Source organism: Puntigrus tetrazona, chromosome 5, assembly GCF_018831695.1.
Source record: "Puntigrus tetrazona isolate hp1 chromosome 5, ASM1883169v1, whole genome shotgun sequence".
Classification (NCBI taxonomy): Eukaryota; Metazoa; Chordata; class Actinopteri; order Cypriniformes; family Cyprinidae; genus Puntigrus; species Puntigrus tetrazona.
Window position 1 is genome coordinate 31,095,297 of NC_056703.1, and position 21,672 is coordinate 31,116,968.

General features: G+C 40.4%; 3 protein-coding genes across 3 annotated transcripts in view; 2 read left to right on the plus strand and 1 right to left on the minus strand.

Moving 5' to 3' along the window:
* Window positions 1–1,955: 1,955 nt before the first annotated feature.
* On the plus strand, window positions 1,956–13,007 carry LOC122344695 (cytosolic phospholipase A2 gamma-like). The gene is made up of 16 exons (XM_043238244.1): window positions 1,956–2,046; window positions 2,802–2,827; window positions 2,945–3,056; window positions 4,279–4,421; window positions 4,567–4,765; window positions 5,838–5,940; window positions 6,028–6,168; window positions 7,431–7,484; window positions 7,563–7,610; window positions 8,101–8,151; window positions 8,718–8,798; window positions 9,023–9,074; window positions 10,888–10,943; window positions 11,018–11,172; window positions 11,368–11,533; window positions 12,439–13,007. The coding sequence occupies exons 2-16, from the start codon at window positions 2,802–2,804 to the stop codon at window positions 12,591–12,593; spliced, it is 1,542 nt and encodes a 513-aa protein (XP_043094179.1). The 5' UTR covers window positions 1,956–2,046; the 3' UTR covers window positions 12,594–13,007.
* Window positions 13,008–13,426: 419 nt separating this feature from the next.
* rplp0 (ribosomal protein, large, P0) lies at window positions 13,427–17,437 on the minus strand. The gene is made up of 8 exons (XM_043238248.1): window positions 17,324–17,437; window positions 16,656–16,766; window positions 16,125–16,300; window positions 15,423–15,510; window positions 15,184–15,330; window positions 14,579–14,764; window positions 13,840–13,980; window positions 13,427–13,640 (listed from the first exon to the last, which is right to left on the minus strand). The coding sequence occupies exons 2-8, from the start codon at window positions 16,707–16,709 to the stop codon at window positions 13,482–13,484; spliced, it is 951 nt and encodes a 316-aa protein (XP_043094183.1). The 5' UTR covers window positions 16,710–16,766; window positions 17,324–17,437; the 3' UTR covers window positions 13,427–13,481.
* Window positions 17,438–17,870: 433 nt separating this feature from the next.
* The window catches only part of dhx33 (DEAH (Asp-Glu-Ala-His) box polypeptide 33), a 10,536-nt gene continuing 6,734 nt past the window's right edge, over window positions 17,871–21,672 (plus strand). The window contains exons 1-4 of the mRNA XM_043238239.1: window positions 17,871–18,262; window positions 20,104–20,264; window positions 20,357–20,584; window positions 21,275–21,445. Coding sequence (XP_043094174.1) covers window positions 18,052–18,262; window positions 20,104–20,264; window positions 20,357–20,584; window positions 21,275–21,445 — 771 coding nt within the window. The 5' untranslated portion in view covers window positions 17,871–18,051. The remainder of the gene's footprint in view (window positions 18,263–20,103; window positions 20,265–20,356; window positions 20,585–21,274; window positions 21,446–21,672) is intronic.

A 21,672-nucleotide genomic window follows, 5' to 3' on the forward strand; every position in this document is an offset into this window, starting at 1 on the left:
ACACACACACACACACACACACACACACACACACACACACACACACACACAGACAGACACACACACACACACACACACAGACACACACACACACACACACACACACACACACAGACAGACACACACACACACACACACAGACAGACACACACACACACACAGAGACACACACACACACACACACACACACACACACACAGACACAGACACACACACACACACACACACACACACAGACAGACACACACACACAGACACACACACACACACACACACAAGACAGACACACACACACACACACACACACACAGACACACACACACACACACACACACACACACACACACACACAGACACACACACACACACACAGACACACACACACACACACACACACACACACACACACACACACACACACACACAGACACACACACACACACACACACAGACACACACATAGACACACACAGACACACACACACACACACACACACACACACACAGACACACACACACACACACACACACACACACACACACACAGACACACACACACACAGACACAGACACACACAGACACAGACACACACACACACACACAGACACACACACACACACACATAGACACAGACACACACACACACACACACACACACACACACACACACACAGACAGACACACACACACACACACACACACACACACACAGACACAGACACAGACACACACACACACACACACACACACACACACACACACACACACACACATAGACACAGACACACACACACACACACACACACACACACACAGACACACACACACACACAGACACACACACACAGACAGACACACACACACACAGACACACACACACACACACACACAGACAGACACACACACACAGACAGACACACACACACACACACACACAGACACACACACACACACACACACACACACACACAGACTGTTGTTAAGCGATATAAAAAAGAAGCAATACCTTCTGAATCTAATTTGTCCACCCATAGAAAATGAATTGGGGGAGTAGAAAATAATTCAGAGCATTTTTTAATCGATAATTCAAGTCCGACAATGCAGATCACACATGCATGAAGGAGGGAGCACACACAACACTCTCAATGTGGCAAACCCTCACACACAAACACACAGACAACTGAACTGTAACACGAAAACAAAGAGTTGAAAGAAATAAAGCTATGACTGAGCATGTTTGTTAGCCTCTCTGCATGCACACACACAATCATAATCACTTTGTTCATTTAAAAGGTTAAAATGTTCCACAAGGATCTGTCTTAGGCCCTCTGATATTTACATTACACATGTTGCCCCTCGAGAATATTTCTAGAAAATACAGGATTCAGTTCCATTGTTATGCTGATGATACTCATATATATATATATAACAATGATGCTTATATAAAATCAACATGCATTTATTCATTTTATTTGTTGATTTATTAACTGAATATATTTACAATTATATTCAAATATTGCAGCATTTACTTGATTTTGAAACAATTTGGTCATAGAATATCGCACCTTAATGGAAAAGATTGTAAGAATAATGTGGATGTCAATATATCACAGTAAGCGGTCACTAAAGGACACTATATTAAAAATAAGAGTTGAGAAAAGTTACAAATTTAAGGCAACCGGCTTCAGCAGATATTTGAGTTTTGTCAACTTATTTTTGAAGGAGATTTTTTGTTCCTTAAACCGAATGGAATTGGATCGAACTAAAAGAGTCCGCTGAAGCTGGTTGCCTTAAACTTTGCCTTAAACTTTGCAAGAATGATATTGCAATATGTAAAGTGTATTGCTGTAAGAAAGAAAGATTACAGTACAAAAAAAATTGTTCTATCAACAAGTTCATCCAGATCAACCTGTTGCCTGCCACTCAGACTGCAGCACCTCCCTTCCCAACACACCCACACACACACACACACACACACACACACACACACACACACACAAATCTCTGCTGGTGCTGCTGCTGAAGACTCAGGATCCGCGGACACTGTGAGTACAGAGCATAAAGCTTTATGTACATGAGTTATTTTCAGCAATACAAGAGCAGTTAATATTTCAATGCCTTTGTAGCTGACAACAGTACCATAAATGCAATAAATATCAGAAATTGAGATCACATGAACTTTTCAACTGTATTATGGTTATCAAATTATATATTTGAAAGTTACTACAATTGAAGTGTAAACATTGGCTGCCCAATTTCCACGAGTTGATATGATTATTTAGGCTCCGCATGCAATCTCTGTAACATACTTTGAATGAAAATCCTCAACTGTTGTGAAAACGGCTGGTTTTGGGGCATGTCTCTTTAAATGCTAATGAGCTACTGCTCACCCCGCCCCTTTCTTCCATGGTGGTTGACACACAAGACACGTGAAATGCTTCATTTGGGTGTGTTTCTCAGTAACTTTTGAATATGATAAAACTACAAACTCAATGTAAACCAACAAGTGTTTTCCATGACAAAGATGGTAGGCTATCTGTCACTCAATAGGTATTTTTAATCATGTTAAAAATGTGCTTTTTTGCTCAAAAATTGTGACAAAACAATATATTGTGAAATATTATTAATATATATATATATATGGCATTAAATAAAAAAAATAAAATAAATATATATATATATATATATATATATATATATATATATATATATAATGATTAAGGTTATATAGATCTTCTGACAAAGTTGATCAAATTATTTTCAGAAGGTTTACTTCATTGTCAGCTCTTTTGTTTTATAGATGAGTGCATCCAAAGCCCAGGAAAGGTAACGACATGCTGCATTACTTACACAATTCACGATTAATTTATAACAAACTGGACACTTCAGAGAATAAATGACTGGAATGGATTACAGAATATTTTGTCTGTGTCTCTGCCGCAGCGGTGAGGTGAGAATGGGACACTCTCTGAACACAGACGAGAGAGAGTTTATAGCCAGAAGGAAAAACACTGTTCTGCAAAGCCTGCAGAAGCTTAATATACACTGCACTCAGGTAAAACATCTTATATAATACTTCATAGATATGTATATGACCAACGGATAATTCTATCATACAGAGAAACAGTGATCACGTGTCCACATATTTTGCACATGTGATCATGTTGGTCACGTCACCACATGCTGAAAGATAATAGAGCACATGTGGCACAACGACAATATTAATAATGCTATGGGAACGGTGATTGAAAACATTGAGCTATTATTATTATTTGTGAACAAATCTGAAATGGTGCATACCCAGTGAATAAAGGGGTCATGATGTTTCTAAAAATAATTATTTTGTGTATCAGCTGTAATGCAATGTGTTTATAACCCCTCCTTCCTGAAGCGTGTTGATTTGTACAAAGCTCATAGTTCCAAAAAAGCAAGGTGTGCTCTGATTGGCCAGCTATACGGTGTGCTCTGATTGGCTGAATGCCACGAGCGTGTCCCGGGGCTATGGCACAAAAACAATTACGTTACAAATTTTGTTGCATTCAGGGGAGACACAATTAATGATTAGTAAAGGATCTTGCTCTGAGTTGAAATATTTAAAAGCAAAGCTTCGGAGAAGAATCCGTTGCTAGGAAGCGGAAAGTTCGAAATTGACGGACGTTTAGGGTCAGAGAAACACCAAACAAGCTGGTTTCTAGTCTAACAAACTGACACTGATTTCTAGTCGTGTCCTCTTTTGGAAACGCAAACACAAAAGCAGTTTCAATTTCAACAAGCGCAGCTTCTCCAGAACATGGCGCCCGCAGCGACGCTGCAGACAAAGTAATAGCTCCGCCCTCTTCCATCTTTCTTTTACATTTTACATGTAATGAGAATAAACCCACTCTGTGACCTAGTAAAGTGTGGTATGTTTAAACAAGCCATATCTTAAACAAGATATCTCTGGTTTTGAGAAAGGAACAATGGGTTGCATTGGGTGTGTCATTAATTAGCCTCGTTTCTTCATCCAGTCTCGTCTATACTCCATGTTTGTGCCACCCTGCTTGTTGGACTAATTTTACGTGGATTATTAATTTATTGTACTCTTCATCTTTGTCTGCTCCTTACCACACTGTTCTGTGACACTACCAGGCTGTAGTTATTCATTTTAAATTCTTCATACTATGAAGTATAAGGATAAGCGTATATGGATTGTTTAATTAAACTTGATGGAATTTTATGATATGATTGATGAAAACTGTTTCCTGAGGTTTATGCTTTAAGTGGCGTGTGTGTTTTAGGATAAAATGCCGAACATAGCATTACTGGGTTCTGGAGGAGGACAGAGAGCCATGGTGGGTTTGCTGGAATGTCTGGTTCAGCTTGATAAAGCGGGTCTTCTGGACTGCATCCTTTATCTGAGCGGAGTCTCTGGATCCACCTGGTACCAGCCCTGAGAAACACACACACACACACACACACACACACACACACACACACACACACACACACACACACACACACACACACACACACACACACACACACACTGAATGTCAAAACTAAGAGCAGTATGTTCTTCTCTGAAGGTGCATGGCCTCCTTATACAAGGAACCAGACTGGTCCACCAAACTAGAGACTATGAAAGACAAAATCATCGAGAGAATCAGCGGTCCAGGAGTCAGCTGGGACGACAAAGTGGCCAAACTGAAGAAATATTACATGAAAGACTTCTTCAGCTTGACTGACCTCTGGGCGGTGTTGTTTGTCACATCATATGTGAAGGAGGTGAGCTACTATTCCTAACACAAGCCACCTTCACTTGATGAGGGTACACGGGCTCATGTTCAGTTTTAAAGTGCATGTGTTTTTCGGGTTGAATATTATTAGATAAGTGTATGTGTGTTGTACATACTCTCACACTTTACATGCTTTCATCCGGGTTTGATTGACGTCAGAGTTTTGTACAATTCAATGACGAATCCAAGGTTTGCTGCTGATTTGAATGAAATGAAGTGAACTGCTATTAATGAAATATTATTTGATCAAATGCAGGCACAATAGAAAAAGGGAAAACTTTAACAAAAGTCCCAAGACCAACACGGGGAACATATAACAGATATATTACCACCTGAGTTCTGGAAATGTTGAAATTTGAATAAAATGTAAACTGAAAGACTTTCAAATCACATGAGCCAATGTTTTACTCACAATAGAACATAGATGACATGACATTAGATATGAAAATGAGCTCTTTTCAAATGTGATGCTTGCCACGGGTCTCAAAATAGTGGGGATGGGGGCATTTTTACCATGGTTAGGCATTCATTTTATTCAAAAAGTCCAAATATTTTAATAATTCCAATAATTGTAACAGCAAAAGTTTTAAATGAAAAAAAATTTAATATTTGCAATATCTTGATAAATTGATCAAGACTTTTAACATGTTTGAATGATTAAAGCAATGCTTTTATTCACTCACTGCATTAATAACATTACCGATAGCGTTAAAAATATAATCCATGAGAATGAATATGATGAGATCTACTCAACATGTTAAAAAAAATAAAAGTGCCACTTCTCTCAAAGACGTCAAGCCCTTGGTTGAACCTTTTGATGGTTGTAAACCCAAGAAACTTTTTTTCAAATATTTCAAGGCCCTTTGGGATGATATCAGTGGAGAAACCACCGACCATCTTCATTTGGTAGAGAAACACTCTTTCTAAAAGGTTCAGCCACTGTAGAGATCCGATTTTTACATTTACAGCTTGTTTTTAAAAATGTCATGATTCAAGCTTTTTAGCGATCGCCGATGCGGTCTCCACTACACATGACACGATAAAAAATATGTTCTCTTCAGATCGATGAACAAACGATTTCAGAGCAGTGGGACCAGCACAGTAAAGACCCGTACCCCGTCTACGCAGTGATCGACAAGCAATGCAAAAAACGCGAGGAAGGAGGTCTGTGATTGTTTTGGAAAGAGACAGAGTTTTAATGCGTTTCTGTCAGCTGTTACAGTAAATGGTGGTGCTTTCTGTTTTCTGCAGACCCCTGGCTTGAGGTCAGTCCACATGAAGCGGGTTACTCCCTCACCGGAGCGTTTGTGGACACCTGTAACTTCGGCAGCCAGTTCGAGAACGGCTCCAAGAAAAAACACCAGCCTGAAATGGACATGCTGTACCTGCAAGGTAACGAACTCACAGAGAGAGCAGGAGTAGCTCAATAGAAACGTGTGAGACCCTGGATCACAAAAACAGTTATGAGGACATTTTTTTTCAAACTGAGATTTATACACGTACATATATATCCACTGATGTATTGTTTGTTGGATTGAAACAAGTTCGATATGAAAAGTTTTAAAAACGACGAGTTTCAAAATCTGTAATCAGGGTGTGACGAAAAAATCTAAATACTGAGAAAATAGCCTTTAAAGTTGTCCAAATTAAGTTCTTATCAATGCATATTACTAATCATGAATTCGTTTTTGATTTACGGTGGGAAATTTACTAAATGCATTCATGTAACATATGTTTATAAAATAAAAATATCATTTTTGACCCATACAATGCATTTTTGGCTATTGCTACAAATATACCCTTGCAACGTAAGCTTCTGTGGTCCAGGGTCACGTGTATATGTATATATATATATATATATATATATATATATATATATATATACACACACAGCAGCGAACAAGCTTAAAGGAACACGCCACTTTTTTGAAAACAGGCTCAGTTAAACCATTTTTGAATCCATTCAGCTGATCTCCGGGTCTGGCGATAGCACTTTTAGCATAGCTTAGCATAGATCACTGAATCTGATTAGACCATTAGCATCTTGCTCAAAAATGGCCGAAGAGTTTTGATGCTTTCCCTATTTAAATCTCTATAGTTACATAGTCTACTAAGGCTGAAGAGAAAGGAAAAGTTGCGATATAACCAGGAACTATACTCTCATTCCAACGTAATAATCAAAAAGCATGTAAAGCATTGAAAATAATTTCAGCATTTACTAATGCGTTATTAAAATCACAAAATTGTGTTTGTTAACATTAGTTAACGCACCGTGAACGAACAATGAGTAGTTGTATTTTTCTTAACTAACGTTAACAAAGATGAATAGACGGTTTAGTGTCGTTCGTGTTAGTTCAAACATTAAGTAATGTTAACAAATGACATCTTACTGTAAATCTTGTTTACTGGACTAAGACGCATGCAGGCGAACGTGATGAAATAAAAATATAACTAGAATGCCTAGGCAGGCAGATATAACTTTATTTTAGATTTAAACTCACAAACAGAGGATAGGGTCCTCCGAGAAAAAGGGAGGTTTTCCAGAGAACTGGCAACCAGTTACGAGCCATTAAAACAGCAGTAATGTATTCAGATTTGTGCATTCTGCTTCATTATGACAAACATCAGTGAATATTCATATTTGTTTCCTGCAGCTGTGTGCAGCAGTGCTTTAGCCGATGGAGAGGCGACCTGGAAATGGATAAAAGGTACAACTTCAACTCTAAAACTTGAAGATTTCACTCTGCTTCAAAGTAATTTCCTTTTCAATTGATTTTGTTTTTCAGCTATTTCAGCACCTGAACTAAAATCAGCATTAGACAAAATGGAGAAAGGTATAGAATTTTATTATGTTTATTTATAGATTTTTTTTTCCCACGTATTCGAATTTTTGTTGATCTGTCGTTTCTGGCCGAGCCAATGTTCAAGTTACAAGCTGACAAATTAAGGGTATGAATAATACTGTACAAATACAGTGAAAGAATACATTTATTCAGAGATAAAGTGTGTCAGAACAAATGAATCCTGATAACGTCAGATTAGTTGATAGAAAGGTATTTAACAAAAAATGGTCAACTTAAAATTTAATCAATTTTACTGGCAGTCCACTGATTTTTGGGATGTGGGAGATTTTTGCTATCCTGCACTCACTATTAAAAAAACCCCAATTATATCTATTGCTTGAATAATTTTTTGGTTTGGCTGTATATGTTAAAAATGTTTCTTCAGATCTAAAATCCCATGGAAAAATCTGATAAAATAATGCTTTGTATGATTTCTTCTGGTTGTGTGGAAACACCTGCTATTCGCTGTAAAAATGAAAAGATAAGACCGGAGGAAACGCCTCGAGGAGCTCTCAGCAGTCTGCCGGTGAAGGTCAGTGAAGGACTTACAAGGTTCCTTGACAAACTCTTTTAATTCTTTTATACATGAATGCAATTCATGGAAGCACAAAAAAATGCAATACATGTTACATAGAGCTGGTGGCTCAAATTTCCTTTCCTAGGATTACAATTTAACGTATATTGCAGTCAGTGTAGAGTAATAATGATTTATCGTACATTAATAGTTCATCATGCAATAGTAGAAGAACGCTGAAAAAACAAGAAGAAGTTGTTTGAAAATAAGGGGAGTTGTTAGATTTAACGCCAAAAAGCCAATATGTCAAAATACTCGAAAAATGTCTGTAAGTACAGATTAAAAATGCTATTTTGCATCAACATGCAGCTGTCACAGGTAGTGCTAAGCTTGATGAAGAAGGAGAATCCACAAAGTCTTTCAATATATCCAGAGGAAGAAAACATTATTTTAAAAAGTAAAAAAATTGTACTGCGTTTGCTGTACTTTGGATCAATTAAATGCAGGCTTGGTGAGGACATGAGATTCCTCATAAACGTTTGACTGGTAGTGTATATATAATCAATGTGTTTCCCCACCTACAGATGAATGTTACCAGGAGCTCTCGAGCATTGTGAACGCTGACCCCTCTGCCCTTGAGCAGTCCTCCAAAACAAAGCTGACCGGTAAACCTTTCCTGAAGTGTGCTAGAATCTATACAGATCATATTTGGGGCTAGTTGTCACAGTTACTGCAGCAGGTTCAGTGGTTTAGTTTTTAATGCCGTAATGTCATTCTCAGTGTTTTATGTTATTTTATTTTACTTATTGGCCTAGTTGTAAATTATGCTTGTAGTTGCGCAGACTAGAATATGAACGGATTACTAAAATATGTTCTCGTCTTTTTACAGACCTTTTTGGAGCTAAAAAGCAGACTGGCCAAACTACACAAAAAACACTCAAGTCAGGTCACCTTTATTTATATAGCCCTTTATGCAATACAGATCGTGTCAAAACAGCTTTACAGTGTTAAACGGAAAAAGTGTGCAAATGTGGCTTCTGCTATAATAATAATAATACGTTTTATTTATATAGCACTTTCCCAGTGCTCAAGGATGCTTTACACTAAAGATACGATTAGAAAAGACGATCATTAGCACAGGTGACATAAAAAGTGAACAAAACACAGCGTGCATTAACAATAACATTCAGAAAACATAGATGTAGGACTTAAAATGAGGAGATGAGAACAGCTGGGTTTGGAGAAGATTTAAATTAAGAAATATTATTGACATTGAGGAGAAATCGGTTGCATAGTTTGGGTGCAGCAACGCCGAATGATCTGCTCCTGGTTGAAGCAAGGCAATACTGAGTCAGGGAGGAGCAGTTGACAGACATACCAGGAAGCCAGGAGCTAATATTTCATGGACGCAAGCAGAAATTGTGTCAATCTGAGTGGATAGAGTGGGCCTACAGAGTAGATTGGAATCTCATCAGCATGTAAATGGTAATTAAAGCCGAGTCGGTACAAGATTTGAAGCAGGGGGAGTATGTACGTAATGAATAAGAGCGGGCCGAGGACAGAGCCCTGGGGGACACCTTGCTTCTAACTGACAGTAGTGGATGTAAAACTGTCTGTCAGAGAAGAAAAGCACCAGAAACACAAACAGTAAGGGAGAAACAGGTTGACAAAGCGGTACAGTTTTAGAAGAGGATTAGGAACAGGATCGATATGATAGGACGACGAATTAGCTTGCAAAATTAACTCAAGAAAAGTCCGACAGGGACTGACCAGAGAGATTGGGCCTAAAGCTGAACTTCGTTGCCTCTTTAGAGAAATGTGGATGGCAATATTCTTTTCCGGTAAATACTTATTGAAGGAACAGCAAAACTGATGAAGCTAAAGCATCGTGAGATTGAGGTTTGTTGGCCAATTTTCCTTTTTGGAAGTGCAAAATTAGGTATTACCAAACAGTTTTAAGATTACGACAGGATATGACAGTCTCAGGGTGTTTCGATTACGCAGGTAAGCTTAAGCCAAAGCCGATCAGAGATACCACAGATGAAAATGAACATGTCGAGTCTGACAAAAATGGGTTGGATTTAGAAAATTAAGAATAATAATCACGACAATAAAAACATTCTCAAGCTTTGCATATACAAACTCTTCCTCATTAAGTAAAAAACCTTCCCAAACATCGAACTATTCCACCGCTTCACCCACGACATACTTTGACCATCATAACTGAACAAAAACAACTCAGAGGTCCTGCTTTCAACTGATTAACCAACACACTTTTCTTTGCCCACTTTCTCTTTTCCATCACAGCTCTCACAGCTACCTTCTGTTTAAACTTTTATAATGGAAGTACAGGCATTCAGTGCATTCAATAAATGCACAGCTAAACGAATGGGTTTTGTTTCTGGATTTAAATGTGGCTGATGCTTTAACACATCTGATGTCTTGTGGAAGCTGGTGCTAATAATAGCAGGCGGCATAAGGACTCCCCTTGTTTTGTGTGAACCCTTTGTATTTCTAACTTACTTGAGTCTATAATGATCGTCAACTAAGGCTGGAGAATATATTGGAGGTCTGTAAATAATGATAAACAGAAGGCATGCAGCACATTTTAGCTCAACCCAGTACTGACCAAACGATACTTAACTTAACCACGTTAAGAACCCGAAACAGCCAGGAGTTATTGACGACACTCTAAGAACCGCTTACTGAGCAGAAAAACCAATCCTGAAGAGTGTATTTGTTTGATCTTTGTAGATGCATCACTCAGAGTATCTGGGGCAGGAATTATAACTTCCTCCACAACATGACAGGTAAGAACAGACACGTTTGGTAAATTCAGTGTGAATAATAAAAAAAAGCCTCACTTCAATCTATGGTCGAGTAGACGAATCAGTGCCAGCCGCTCTTTTGCAAAAAGAGACGAGAGATTTTATAGACGCCGGACTCTTGCTCAACTCACCCTACTTCTCAATGCTGAGAAAAGAACGAAACATTGACCTCCTCATTGCTCTGGATTTCAGCGACGGAGATCCTTTCACGGTATGTGCTTATTTAATTCTATATAATGCACAAATCTTCTTAAAATGGTGCGTTCCAATTCCATCACCATTTACGCAACACGCATGTCGTTCTGATCCCATTCGTCTTTTTTTGTAAATAACGATGACATTCACAGTCATACCATCAGTCTCAACAAAAATGCTAAAGTGCTCCTGCTATGTTTTTCCACTGCAGACGGTGAGAGAAGCTGCTAAGACGTGCAAGAAACTAAACATCCCTTTCCCTGAAGTCAACGTTCCCAGTGACGAAGGGAAGAAACCCAAAGACTTCTACGTGTTCAAAGGCCAAAACGTTCCAACCGTGATCCACATCCCTCTGTTTAATGTGGTCAACTGTGGAGGTACGTTAACATCTTTCACTCATCTTGAACAAAGCTGCATTTCCAGACTAGATTCTTCAGATTTAATGTCAGATAAACTGTTAAAATGCATGTTGAATCCGACTAGGTAATGAGAAGAAGCCTAAAACGCATTATGGGCATTTGATATTGTAGTCATGGTTTAATTTTACGTTAAATGTGTGCTCCTTTGATCTGTGGACTTGAATGACGTGGGGTTTCCTCTTTCAGGAGTGTTGTGTAATAGAAATATGCAGCTTGAATTCATATTGTGTGTTGAACTATTACAGAATCTAAATCTAATCTAAATGAATGCATGCTCCGTTGATCTTTTGCTCGATTATTCGACGCGGATTAGAAAGCTCCCGTAGTAAAGATATTTAATAAAGTCTTCTGCGCCATTATGTAACATCCCAAAAAAGTATATCTCAGCCCATATCTTGTTTAGAACATAATTAGGGATCCAAGCACCAAAGGTGCCGGAAGTTCCCTGAACCCTACTGTATTTGTATAGATTCTCTTATTATTAATCGTTTTAAATCCTAAATACTAGAACACAAATTTGGCAAGATAGTCCAAATCTCCCTTACTACACAGACCACAACTGGATCATTTAGAAGTATTATAATGATATATGGCCTTTTGTACACCAGTAAAAATGAAATATTGTCTCTTTTTATCACAGTTGCACGTATTGCTGCCTTAAATAATCTCTCGTTATAAATGGCTGTAAGCACCCAGGGCATGTTTGCTGGTTAGTTTTGTCTTTTGTAATATGGTGCACAAAATAGTACTTCCATAAAAAGACACTGAAATTCGGTCTCCTGTCTTTAGTGACCCCAATGATCACCACTTTTGGCTCCGTTTTTCACTTTGCACTGATCTTATGTGTATTAATGTTCCATCAGATAAGCCTGGTGACTGGAGAAAGAAATACGGCATCTTAAAAGGCCCTTACAGCGCCGAGATGACCGCTGAAGTTATGGGAGTCGCTGGAAAAAACATCTCGAACAACATAGAGAAACTGTTGGAGCAGATTCGTGCGGTCGCTGCTGCGAAATGATTCCAGGCGCGACGACTAGCCTATATTACAAGTCTGCAAGAAATTAAAATTCAGTCCGCTTAATTCATTCTGGATTTCTTGTAAATGTTTTTTTTTCTATGCTAAGGTGAAACAGCAGGTTCTTTCTGGTGACGTGGATGTGGCGTTATAGTCATAATTGGACTTTTTATTCTTTGTTGAAATGCTTCACTGTTTTGACCTTCAATTGCAAATTAAAGAGCGGATCATTCAAATCAACAAGACGTGATTACTGCTTAAAATACACATTACGTTTGTTTTTCCAGGGCAAAAACTGAACCTTGTGGATGAAGGAAAAAAAAAAATCTTTCTGTAAAGATTAACCGGTGGCAGAAGAGCATGCAGTCTGCTATTAAAACATAGGATTAAATGATTGCATAATACTGATATTGCAAAGCTAACTTTTGTCAATTTATTTTGTCGGTTGTTAATTTATTATAAAACTGAAGATTTGGGGCAGCATGCTGATTGATCAGTTCAAAGCTTGGTCCAGTATTACATACAAACATTTCATCAATGATCTGTTCTCTTTAAATGGTTTAATTGCAACAAGGGTTAAGACGTCAACCACAAACACAGAGCAGTCAATGCCTTAAGAGGCTCCGATCATGCTTTTAACCTTAGAGCTTCATGCACCGCACACTAAACCTCTCAAACCACTAGCTCGGTTCTCATGGTCTACGAAAGGAACATTTGGTGCTTAGTTTCACACTGGCATTTGACAGCAAACCTACAGATAAGCGATTAAGTGATTTGTGACCTGGTTGGTAAAACTTAACCCAATAGCACAGAATCAGATGACATGAGCCATAACGGATGTTTCCAGATGTTTTATTGATGTTAGTCTGACATGGATATCCATTCAGCAGTTTAATCAAACAGGCCGAAGCCCATGTCTTCATCAGACTCCTCGGACTCCTCCTTGGGTGCCTCCTCTTTAGCCGCAGGAGCTGCGGATTTGACCTCAGCAACCGAAGCGGCAGGAGCTGCGGCAGCGAAGGCGCTGGGATCAGCCAGGTAGGCCTTCACCTGGGGAGAAAAATCAGAGACGTGTTCAGCACCAGTGAAGGCAGGGGGAGAAATAAATAGTCCATTAAGGGCCGAGACCCAGCAAACGGATGCGGACGGCTGGATACAGGTCACTTTATGCAGGACTGATCAACAGAACGGCACAGAAAAGCAGTTTCGTAACCTAAACCTGCAGATCAGCGAGAGGTCCGAGCTTTACCTTCTCAGCCAAGGGGAAGGAGTAGTCCGTTTCCACGGCGACAGCCAGGACCCTCTTGTATCCGTTGATGATGGAGTGAGGGATGGAGGCGAGCGTCGGGTAGCCGATCTGCAGACACACACTGGCGATGTTCCTCACACCCTGAGCAGAAGAAAGGGACAAGTTACACAGATGTCAGAGAATAAGACGCTTTAGGGACTGAATATTCCATCAGATTTTACATTAAAACATTTCACTTTATATAGGAAATCTCACCTTTGTTTATTTTAAAAAGAGACAAGACTTTAATTATAGTGGTGTTTTTTTACATAATATAAATTCAAGCATAATTTTGAAAAAAAAAAAAAAAAAAAAAAGCAAACTACACTGCTGCTTAAAACAATGCTTTTTATCAAGTACATTTTAAACCTTAAAATGGTACTTATTTTAGGTCCTACATAATGAACTGTTGAAAAAAATCATTTGCAATGAATACAAAAAGCACAATGAATTTAAAATGAACAAATTTAAAACTGTCTGAGACCTAGCGTCCCTGCGAGTCGTGGGATGCAAACACACAGGGATAGGAGGAGACAGGTTTATTTGTGCAGGGGGAACGACAAACCGGCACCACGGCAGCCGGCCCGTAACTTTTCCTGCATCTTTACGAACACCATTTACAAACATCCACAATTGAGATCGAGCCGTCATACTTTCAGGCCGAATCCCAACATGCTGAAGTAGCATCAACTGAACTGACCTCCAAGAACCTCTTGTGCAGAGCATCTTCAGTGATGTCCAGCACCTCGGGGTTGTAGACGCTGCCGTTGTCGTACACCTGCTGGATGATCAGCCCGTAGGAGAAGGGCGAGATGTTCAGCATGTTGAGCAGCGTGGCCTCGCTGGCGCCCACCTTGTCTCCGGTTTTGATGAGCTGAACGTCGCTCTGTGGACGGCACAGGACGCTTAGATCGCTTCAAACATTAAACATGTGCAATTTAAAATGTCTGAGACCTAGCGTCCCTGTGAGTCGTGGGATGCAAACACACAGGGATAGTAGGAGACAGGTTTATTTGCGCAGGGGGAACGACAAACCCGGCACCACAGCAGCCGGCCCGTAGTTTTTCCTGCATCTATGGACTCAGCATTTTGAACTAAAACAGAGACCATCTTAAATTCAACATGTTTGCAAAAACAAGCTTACATTCTTGGATGAAGCTTACTCATTGACTGGAAAAGGCGTGCCTTCACTAAATCTATTAAATATGATAGAACCAATTCATTAAATACAAAAAAAGGTGGCAAATTAAACCATAAGATGATTTTTAAAATCATTTGAAGCTGAGACGACTTTCCACTACTAACCAAGATTTCAATGGTTCCTCTGGAGATCTTAGTGGTGATTCCCAAAGCCTGGAAGAAGGAGGTCTTCTCGGGACCGAGGCCGGTGTTCTGAGCCGGGACGGTCACCTCACACGGGGCGATGGCACCGGCGCGGGCGGCAGCGGGCACCTGCGTTCACAGACGACAGCCGGTCACATGAAGAGACGCGTTCAAGCCCCGAAGAGCCTCAGACATTCACACGGCGGCTCAGCGACACTCACTTTGTTCGCCACCAGCAGATCCCGGACCTCGGTCAGATCCTCCTTGGTGAAGACGAAGCCCACGTTCCCGCGGATGTGGGGAAGCAGCCTGCAAAACACAGCAACGTGTCAAACATTCACCCGGAGCGCTTCAAAGCGAGAGCTTAGACACACACAGTGTGTATTAAGTGTCTGAGACCTAGCGTCCCTGCGAGTCGTGGGATGCAAACACACAGGGATAGGAGGAGACAGGTTTATTTGTGCAGGGGGAACGACAAACCGGCACCACAGCGGCCGGCCTGTAACTTTTCCTGCATCTATGGACTAAAAACAGGCCTCATGTTACCTCATTTAAAGCGGAGCTCAAATAATTCATATGAATCTGCTTTAATGCACTTATTAAAATAAAAGCTTCAGTTCTAGTCAAAAAACAGTATTCAAGAAGTGCAATCATGTAAAAACTTATTTGTATGAATTGGAGAGTTGAGCAACAAAACCAGAACAGTTTTTCTGCCGATTAGAGAATAAGAAACTCTTGTCAAGAGCAAAAATGCATCGTGACATGCTCTACAAGGTTTTTGGAATCAGTGACTAAACGCTAACAAGAGAGGATTGTTTAGAAGCATGCACAGCGATGTAATCATTTTGGGGAGATTGCACACAGTAAAGACTCGAAGCCTTTGTGTACGGTGGGTTAGGATTGTGGCCAAGGCTGACGCGTACCTCTCCAGAGAAGGGTTGTTTTCCAGGTGGCCACGGATGGCCTTCCTCATCATGGTGTTTTTGCCCATGAGCACGACGGCCTTGCCCCGCAGGGACAGACGGATGGTCTGCATCTGCTTGGAGCCGACATTGTCCGCGCCCACGATGAAACACTTGGGGTAGTCATCCAGCAGTTGCTGTGAACAGAAAGATGCGTCAAAATGGGAATCATGTCTGAATACAGAGAATTAGAGGAGAAAAATGCAATTCAAGTTCCCATTTAAAATACACTAAGTGTATAAATTTTCACTTTAAATCAAATTTAACGCGTTACGTTAACACTTGAAAGTCTTTTTTTACTTGGAGCAAATGTCTGAAACCAAGCGTCCCTGTAAGCCGTGGGATTCAGACAGACAGTAGGACACAGGTACAGTAGGAAACCTTTTGCTTTCAGCAGGGGGAACGACCGACCAGCACCGACAGAGCCGGCAAGTAGATAGCCTGCTGCGATTGAACACGTGCAGCAACTTAACAATAAACGTGAGAACGTACGATGATTTTCAGAAAGTAGTTGGACTTCCACGTGGCCCTGTCTTCCCTGGGCATCTTGGCAGTGCTTCCAAGGATCGGTGAACAGCCGGTTTAAAGACAAGGTTGAAAAATCTGAGGAGCAAAGGTCGAAAGCCGTTTAGAGGGACATTACTGTGAGACTCGTCTCGATGGTTATACACTTCACACCCAAAGCTCGCTAAAATAAGTCAACTGTAGTTGGAAACACTTAATGTTTTGCCACCTACTGGCTTAGACTGCACAATGAAATGAAAAACCAAACGTCTCTGTAAGGCGTAGGCTTCATGCACACGACTAGCACTGGCACAGCTAAGCTGTAGCTAACCTGCCATAAATTAATAATAACTCAACGCTAATGATAATAAAAACGTACTACATGCAATTATCATAAAATATTACATATATAAACATAGCGGCATACTAATCTATAATGAGAGGAGTAATAGATTAGAAAGCCGTTTTACATTTCGTCTCACATGGCATATGCTAACAGGCTAATGCTATTTAGCGTTTTAGCTCAAACGACTGTTATTACATACAAGTCGTGTGCTAATAATGCTAGGTAGTGATTAGTGATACATTTACGGTTTATTACTATGTAATATCGACGCAATTATCGTTAAAATAACGAGAGATGCGTCACGCCTCACCTCGCTGTAGGGACGCGTGAAAGAAAGAGGCCGCTGCAGGAAGCGGCAGAATATTAGTACCATAGGATCATCCAATCAGAATCGAGCGGAGGCGTGACTGCGCGCTGATTGGTCAATGCCCACGTATCTCACTCGGCCGTTCATACGTACAGTACGTTCAACGTAGGAACGTAACTACGCGCACACACGCGTAAGATAATTATGAACAACTTTGACGTTGCAATGTAGTGTTCAGGTTATCCGCGTGCTCACATATTGTCACGCTCCACAAAACGATATCACGTATGATTGCGACTTTCAGTTTATATCTCGCCCTTTTAACCAAAACAATGGTCCGAATTGTGACATAAATGGTTAAAATTACCTGTTTTATTCGGCGCTTCCATAATGATAAGGCGAGCTATGGATAAAGAGTAAAAAAAATAGATACAATTCATTCATTTCACAAAATGAAAACGAATATAAACGCAGTCAGGGAACACAAACATAAAAACATGCAACCAAAATGATTACATACAATAATAAAAGATGGAAATACAATATAAGCGTCGAAATGAAATTCAGTTTCGTTGCAGACGCGCCACGAGGTGACGTCATCGGCGCGCGCCAGCAGCCCGAGCCACACGAGCAGATGATGTAAACAACCGCAGCGCGAGACTCCTTCCGCCGTGCGTCTGTCTTTATGAGCGAGACCGGCCCTTCACGCTGCCGCGCGTCTCCCGCAGACCATGCCCCGCGACCCCGACCCTCCTCCGGCGAAGAGATTTAAGCCGGGCTCCCCCTTCTCGCGCCTGGACAAGAAGAAGCCGGGCATGCTGCTGCCCAGAGCCGGACACGCGCCCGTCGGCGTGGACGCGCAGCGCAAACAGCTACCCATCTATCAGAGCAGAACCCAACTCATCAACCAGCTCCGACAGCTTCACAACGCTGTGTTCATCGGTAAGACGGCACGACACGACCCCGACACCCGGATGATCTTCAGGCATCAAGTGCCAGAGTAATTCAGTGCATTTTATTGTCCCCTGGAGCCTATGCTTGTGCTATGCATACATATTTATTATCAAAACTGTTAATAGCAACTAGATATTTTCTAAATGATGTTTCATGAATGTGAATATTTCACCGTATAAAATGGGTGTTATGAGCAGCTGAACTTTTGGGAGAGTTTTGGGCAGTTGGGCTCCTTAGAAGAGTTGAAGCTAAAATCAATTAAACTTGATCGATTGGTTGCCTAAAAAAAAAAATTAAATTGCATTGATGCATTAACTTAGTCAAAAATAGCAAGATTCCGCCAAATTAATTAGTTGATTAAAATGAACTAATCAAAATACAGACTTAAAATAATTCGGCTAAAAGTAGAGTACTGTAATTAGTAGGAAAATGTGACGTAAACTAAATATTTTCCAAAATATTTGCAATGCACGCGTGTGAGTGTAAACTGTATTTGTGCGCGAACATATATAATGAATAGAAAAAAATTAATTTGCAAATAATTTACATTTACAATATAAATGTGTGCCAGCGTGATTTTAGGGAGGAGTTCAGACAAATGATCATATTTAGTTTATAAGGACCTCTGTGTGACTACTAGTAAAGCTAGTTACACTTTCTACACCCTAAACCTTACAGGTCGCGATGTTTAGATTTTAATTAAGGTTCGATTTAATCGGTTTATGAGTCAAGTCACCTTTATCATGTAACGCTTTTAACAATACGGATTGTGTCAAAGAAGCTGTTCTTCATTGAATTCAGTGACAGCATCAGCGTCCAGATCAGTCCAGTTTAAATAGAGTTTGTGCAATCAAGTGGAAATGAAGCCTCAACTCCACTCAAGTCATCTCAAGTCATCTCAAGTCATCTCAAGTCATCTCAAGTCAACTCAAGTCAACTCAAGTCATCTCAACTCAAGTCATCTCAACTCAAGTCATCTCAAGTCAAGTCATCTCAAGTCAAGTCATCAAGTCAAGTCAAGTCATCTCAAGTCAAGTCATCAAGTCAAGTCAAGTCATCTCAAGTCATCTCAAGTCAAGTCATCATCTCAAGTCAAGTCATCTCAACTCAAGTCATCTCAACTCAAGTCATCTCAACTCAAGTCATCTCAACTCAAGTCATCTCAACTCAACTCAACTCAAGTCATCTCAACTCAAGTCATCTCAACTCAATTCAAGTCAAGTCATCTCAACTCAAGTCAAGTCATCTCAACTCAAGTCAAGTCATCTCAACTCAAGTCAAGTCATCTCAACTCAAGTCAAGTCATCTCAAGTCAAGTCATCTCAAGTCAAGTCAAGTCATCTCAAGTCAAGTCATCTCAAGTCAAGTCATCTCATCTCAGTCATCTCATCATCTCATCTCAAGTCAACTCAAGTGGCTTTTTATTGTCATTTCAACTACATATAGTGAGATGAGACAGCGTTTCTCCTGGACCTGGTGCTACATGAAGTCACACACAATCCAAAAAAAGTGCAGACTAGTGCAAGGGAGTAGTGTGCAAAGACAAAATCAGTGCAAGAACACAAAATGCAAACAATAAATATGAAGTGCAAAGAATGCATATAGAACAGAAAGTGTGATTATTGAGGAGTCTATAGGCTTGCGAGGGCCTGAATGGTGTGTGTGGGGTCCTGTGTTATATCGTGGGCTTTGAGGAAGCAGAGTGTGGTGTGAATGTCTGTGATAGAGAGCAGAGAGGCGCCAGGGATCTTTTCGGCTGTCCTCGGTGTCCTCTGAAGGGTCTTGCGATCCGATGAGCAGATGAGCACACGGGTGTTTTTGTGTCGCAGGTGAGACGGGCTCCGGTAAAACCACGCAGATCCCGCAGTACCTGTACGAGGCCGGCATCGGTCGGCAGGGCGTCATCGGCATCACTCAGCCGCGCCGGGTGGCCGCCGTGTCGCTGGCAGCGCGGGTGGCCGAGGAGAAGAAGGTTCAGCTGGGAAAACTGGTGCGTTTCACCGCCGGGGGGGATCTCGGTAAACCCCGCGTTGTCCTACTGCGCCGTCCCGAGTATCAGCTGTGGTTTCTGTCCTTGCTCAGGTGGGCTACACGGTGCGCTTCGAAGACGTCACGACGCCCGAGACCAAGCTGAAGTTCATGACGGACGGGATGCTGCTGCGGGAGGCGATAGGCGATCCCTTGTTACTGCGTTACACCGTGGTGATCCTGGACGAGGCTCACGAGCGCACCGTTCACACAGACGTCCTGTTCGGCGTGGTGAAGAGCGCTCAGCGCAGACGCGGCGAACTCAACAAAATACCTCTGAAGGTACCTGACCTGTCCTCGAGATCAAGCTGAGATGTTTATTTGGATGAGAAACGCTAAGATTTTTTTAAATACATAAGGTTTGGTTTTTACGTTTTATGGTATTTTTTTTTATTTCAGTTTTATTTGTTCTGCTTACTCATTAATACTAATTAAAATAGAAATCATTGTATTTTAATATTTTTTTTGTCAATAAAAATATGTATTTTGTTTAATTTTTGTATTCAGTTTATTTTAGTTCATCACGTTAAAATGAAATAAAAATAGAAATGCTGCCATGGCAATCTGTAGGTTTCTCTAATATAGTTATTTTCTTGGAAAAAAAAGTTTTAGTTTATTTCTTTTTTCTTCATTTTCTTTTTTTTTTGTTAGCTTATTCTTTCAGTATGCTTTTATTTTTTTTTATTTCCGTTTTAGTTATTTTTTTCATAAAAAGCTAAATGTTTCTTAGAATAAAATAAGCTGTATTAAAGTAAAGTGAGTTTTAATACTAAATTAATTCTGAACTGCTTAACATACTGTACAGACATTTATATAATATTTGCATTAAATTATACTTAATTTCTTAATTTGTATTCCTTAATCCGATTAATCTGTAACTGATTGTGTGTATATTTAATCCCCTGCGGTCTCCTTTTCACTGCACAGATGCTATAGTAATGTTTTCTGTGAACTGATGCTGTTGATCTGTAGGTGATTGTGATGTCTGCCACAATGGATGTGGATCTGTTCTCTCAGTACTTCAATAAATCACCGGTTCTGTATCTGGAGGGCCGACAGCATCCCATTCAGATCTACTACACCAAACAGCCTCAGTCCGACTACCTGCAGGCAGCGCTCGTCTCCATATTCCAGATTCACCAGGTCTGACACACACACACACTCACACACTCACACACACACACACACACACACACACACACACACACACGGACTCACACACACACACACACACACACACACACACACACACACACGCACACACACACACACACACACACACACACACACACACACACACACACACACACTCACATTAAAGAATCTTGTGTCATAGACATCCAATAAGTAAATAATAAGTTGCAATGATT